Source organism: Mastomys coucha, unplaced genomic scaffold, assembly GCF_008632895.1.
Source record: "Mastomys coucha isolate ucsf_1 unplaced genomic scaffold, UCSF_Mcou_1 pScaffold3, whole genome shotgun sequence".
Taxonomy (NCBI): Eukaryota; Metazoa; Chordata; class Mammalia; order Rodentia; family Muridae; genus Mastomys; species Mastomys coucha.
The window spans coordinates 72,445,432-72,450,829 of NW_022196909.1; the positions used below are offsets into that span (position 1 = coordinate 72,445,432).

The 5,398-nt window shown below is 43.9% G+C and overlaps 1 protein-coding gene across 3 annotated transcripts in view; it reads left to right on the forward strand.

Moving 5' to 3' along the window:
- The window catches only part of Vav1 (vav guanine nucleotide exchange factor 1), a 53,187-nt gene extending 48,028 nt beyond the window's left edge, over positions 1–5,159 (forward strand). For all 3 annotated transcript variants that reach the window (XM_031347242.1, XM_031347243.1, XM_031347244.1), the window contains 2 exons: positions 1,663–1,814; positions 4,866–5,159. In XM_031347242.1, coding sequence (XP_031203102.1) covers positions 1,663–1,814; positions 4,866–4,919 — 206 coding nt within the window. In that variant the 3' untranslated portion in view covers positions 4,920–5,159. The remainder of the gene's footprint in view (positions 1–1,662; positions 1,815–4,865) is intronic.
- The last annotated feature ends 239 nt before the right edge of the window (positions 5,160–5,398 follow it).

Below are 5,398 nucleotides of genomic sequence, written 5' to 3' on the forward strand. Positions count from 1 at the left end.
TGCAGGTCCTGCTCACTCAGCTGTGGCCTCCACTCTGCAGGTCCTGCTCAGTCAGCTCTGGTCTCCACTCTGCAGGTTCTGTTCTTCATCCTGGGCTAGGACATGTCAGTCAGCTCTGGTCTCCAGACTGCAGGTCCTGCTCAGTCAGCTCTGGTCTCCAGACTGCAGGTCCTGCTCAGTCAGCTGTGGCCTCCACTCTGCAGGGCCTGCTCAGTCAGCTGTGGCCTCCACTCTGCAGGTTCTGTTCTTCTTCCTGGGCTAGGACGCAGCTCTGGGAGTCACAGTGACTTACACTGTGGTGGCTTTTCTCAAAGGAAAAGAGACAGGCCCACTTGCACTTGTGTCTCTTACTGGCTCTATTGAATGACAGTGTGGTTCACCATTTCCAAAGAGCAAAAGCAGCAACCGCTTTTGTGTCACCAATCCCACCTCTCTTCAGAGTGCTCAAACCACTCAGCTTCTCTTACTCTTCCATCCCTACACTTGTTTGCTTCCTGCTGTGGCTGCCCCAGTGAGGCCTGCAGTGTTGTCTCTGTACTTCTCACGCTGCATCTGGGCAGTTCAGTGGAATCTTGATGGAAGTCTAGAGACAGAATGGCAGCTCTAGCCGCTGCCCTTCTCCCTAACAACATTTGTCTCAGCGCCACTGACATTGAGACTTCTCTTATTTTTAATTTAATTATGTGTATACATGTGTGTCTGTGTATGTCTATGTGCACTTGAGAGCAGTGTTTATAGAATATGGAAGAGAATATTAAATTTCCTGGAAATGGAGTTATATGGTTGGTAGTCTCCATGTGGGTTCTGGAATTGAAACTCTGAATTACCTCTCTAGCCACCTGAAATGACTTTTTAAAATATAGTCTCTCTGTGAATCTGGACCTAAATATGCTGGATAGAGACTCACAGATGTAGAGAAATTGAGTGTACACAAAACACTATTAAATTTATGGAACGCCTGGTTTTATCAGGTGTGATGGTACATGTTTATAATCCCAGCTGAGGAGGAAGCTGAGGCAGGAGAATGACAAGTTGAACCACACTGGGCTACATCATGAAGCCCTACTTAAAAAATTCAAATTTCCTAAACTTGGGTACTCATCAAGTTGGGAGGTCAGTGTCGGAAGCAGAGTTGTGTCCCTTCAGCTTAGAGGTCACTCAGTACTGTGAGTGCTCTAGTTTTATGTCTATTCACGATAAACTATCAAGACAAAAAAGCAGCATAGGGGAGAAAGGGTTTATTTGACTTCACAATTCCAGGTTACTGTCCCTTACTGTGCAGCTGGTCACCTCCTATCAATAGTCATGAGCAGAGAGAAATGAATGTGTGCTTGCTCACTTGGGCTCAGCTTACTCTGTCCATTCTTATTTGGTTTAAGTCTCTGCTCCCCTCTTCCCCCAGTCCCTGCCTAGGGAATGGTGTGACTCATGGTGGGCTGAAACTTTCACATCAATTTACTTCAGTAAGACAATTCATGCAGACATATCCACAGGCCAGCACAGTGTAGACAATCTGAGACTCTTCCTGGATGACTCAAGGTCAAGTTGACAATTGAAGCTAACCATCACAAAAGTCAGACAGATGACAGCACCCTGAGAACATGTCCCCTCTACACTATCTACAGGTGATGGCTGAGTGTTTATTTCATTTGTTCTTCACAGCTGGAAGCACCAAGTATTTTGGCACTGCCAAAGCCCGCTATGACTTCTGTGCCCGGGACCGGTCGGAACTGTCCCTTAAGGAGGGTGATATCATCAAGATCCTCAACAAGAAGGGACAGCAAGGCTGGTGGCGTGGGGAGATCTATGGCCGGGTGAGGCTGGAGGGATGGCCATCTGGATGGGGCATGCAATGAGTGTTCTGGCTGTGGTGAGATGGATTGTGGCTCCCGTGCAGTTCATGCCTAGTCAGAGAGGCAAAAGGACACTGAGATTTAATATATTTTCCCCACCTATATCAATTTATTGAGGACCTCCTATGAGATGGAGATGTTTCTGGGTGCAAAGGGAGTATTGTCCAATTGCTATCTGTGTGAAGCAATGTTTAGTGAGATTGTGTTGAACTCTAACCAGGCAGTCACACTAGGGAGTGGTCAGGATTGCGATGGGAAATGGAGATGAGGGTAAGATGACTGCCACTGGGATGAGTTGGTTCTCAGCTGATAAAGTGCTTGCATTACAAATTTGAAGACTGAGTTCAAATCCCAGAACCTCCTGATCCTTTAGTTATCCATCCCCTAGAACCCACTCATCCATCAGTTCATATATCCCCCATAACCCACCCATCCCTCAGTTCATATATTCCTCAGATCCCACCCATCCATCCATCCATCCACCCACTCATTGACTTGCTCAGTCACCTGTGTGTACATCTGTCCACTGGCCACCCTTCCTTTCCATCTCCCCATTATTCACATAAAATGAAAATTGGGTATGGTGGCATCTATATATAATCTCAGTGCTGCTAAGACAGACAACTCACTGAACAGCCAGCCTCATCAAATTGTTGAGTTCCAGGCTGATAAGAGATCCTGTACCCTGCCCCTCCCCCAAACAGACTATCAGTGAGTGTCTTAGTTAGGATCACTATTGCTGTGATGAAACACCATGACAAAAGCAAATGCAGGAGGAAAGGATTTATTCACTCAGTTCATCATCAAATTAGAGAGGGCAGGATCCTGGAGGCAGGAGCTGATGCAGAGGCCATGGAGGGCGCTGCTTACTGACTTGCTCCTTATGGCTTGCTCAGCCTGCTCTTTTAAAAATAGACCCCAGGACCACCAGCCCAGGGATGGCACTGCCCGCAGTAGGCTGGGGCCTTCCCCATGGATTACTAAATGCCCTACAGTCAGATCTTACGGAGGCATTCTCTCAATTGAGGCTCTGCCTTTCACGTAACTCATGCTTGTGTCAAGTTGATATAAAACTAGACAGGGCAATAAAAACATACAAAAGACAAATCCCCCAGTGTAAAAAGTGACTGAGAAATACCAGAGATGAAATGGATGGATTGTGTCTGTATGGCTGACTGTTTTGTCACAGGGTGTGGCACACAGTAGGTGCTCAGTAACTATTGAATGTGCGAAGAGGCGGACTTGGAGTGAGCCACAGTACTCTTTGCCTGCTCTGGTCCTGGCTTCAAGGAAAAAACCTTGCTTTGGCTGAGTTTCTGCTTTGTACTGTAGATGGAGACCTTTCAGCCACTGATGAATTTGAGCATCTAGCATTCTTCTTTGCTGGAAAGATTTCTCAAATATTTGTTGAGTGAAGATAAAGACACTGGCTAGAACTTTTATTCTATTGGGAGAAGGACTTCACAAAGCTCCCATGATTTGGAGAAATGTTTATAGACTTGTTAAACACATTTGCTGTCATATTTAGTGAGTGGTGGTAGACATCTAGGGGTTAAAAGAGTCATTCAGAGTGTTTAAGAAAGTCTGATGGCAGACAGGGTTTATCCAAACATCTATTTGCCAGTCACCCATCTTTCTGCATGGCCATCATTTTTATGTGTCTGTCTCTCCACCCACCCATCTTTCCATACATGTATTCATCAAATTATCATCCACCCATCATCCATCTGTTTACTCATATCATCTATCCATTTATCCATCTAACACTACCCATCTACTCATTATCCTTCTATAAATCCACTCATCATTATTCATCCATTCATTTATCCATTCATCCTCTCTTCCATCCATCTGTTCATCTATCTATACATCTATCCATTTTCTGTCTCTTCATCCATCTACTCATCTATGCACTATCCATCCATCCATCTGTTCATCTATCTATACATCTATCCATTTTCTATCTCTTCATCCATCTACTCATCTATGCACTATCCATCCACCCATCTGCTCAATTATCTGTCTATGTATGTATCTATGTATGTATCTATCTGTCTGTCTGTCTATGTATGTATCATCTACTTATGTATTTATCCATATATCTATGTGTCTATTTATGTATTTATCTATATGTCTATGTATCCATTTCTATCTATATATCTATCTGCTTATATATGTATCATCTATGTGTCTATGTATTTATCCATATATCTATATATCTATGTCTATCTATGTATCTATCATCTGTTTATGTGTGTATGCATCTATCATCTATGTAACTATATATGTATTTATGTATCTATCCATGCATGTACCTATCTATCTATCTATCTATCTATCTATCTATCTATCTATCTATCTATCTACCTATCTTTCACTCAGATCCTCAGAAAGATGTGTGACTGGCAAATAGATGCTTGGATAAACCCTGTCTGCCACCAGACTTTCTTAAACACTCTGAATGACTCTTTTAACCCCTAGATGTCTACCATCACTCACTAAATATGACAGCAAATGAGTTTAACAAGTCTGTAAGCATTTCATCTATCCATCTGTCTACCCAACATTCCAAGAAATATTAATATTTTTTGTGTTTACTGAGCACTGGGATCTATTTTAGGCTCTTGGGAGTCTAGTGAGTAGGAGTCAAAACTTCCTGCTCTTGTCGACCTTGTGTTGTGTTGGGGGAGGGAAGTTGGTTTAGCAATTAATTCTATAAATAGACAGAATATGTGATCATTCAGATGATGGTGAATTCTGTGGAGAACAATTGAGAGAAAGAGTGTGCGGAGTGTGTGGTGCTTACTACAATAAGCAGAGTGACTGGAAGGTATTACTGACAAGGTAACACATGAGCACAGACTTTTAGGAGTCCGAGGGCCACCCTTGTGTGTGTATAGAGGAGGAGTCAGCAATAAGTGTGAAAGCCCCAAGGCAAGAGGGGTCCGGCCTGTGGTGATGAGGCATGAAGATGATAGTGGCTTTTCTGATGGATTTCTCTTCTCTCTCCAGATTGGCTGGTTCCCTTCTAACTATGTGGAGGAAGACTACTCCGAATACTGCTGAGCCTGGTGCCCTGCAGGACTTAGAGAGAGGCAGATGAAGGTTGAGCCCAGGATGCTATGCTAGCAGGGTTGAGGGACATGAGCTGTCCTCACTGGCAGAGGATCTGGATGGAGTGCAGATGGCTGAGTTCCCAGGATGAAGCTCAGAGATGGTTTATTTATAACACACTGATTTTCTCCAGTCCTCCAAGAAAGGTGGGGCTTGAGGCAACTGATTCTAATAAAGTGAGGAGAGTAGGAACTGGTGTGCTCCAGACTGACTGTAAGGGGAGCCACAGGGAGGGTGCACACTGACAAAAGTTCACTCAGCAGTGCCCTCCTGTGTCAAGGCCTCCTTTCTCCGACTTTTACAGTATAGGTTGAAGGAGACCTGGGATTCCTACCTAGCAGAAGAGAATGCTGTGTTTACAGGGTCTGGATTATAGAAATCAAGTCTACACCTTTCCCTCCCTTCTTTTTTTTTTTTTTTTTTTTTTTTTT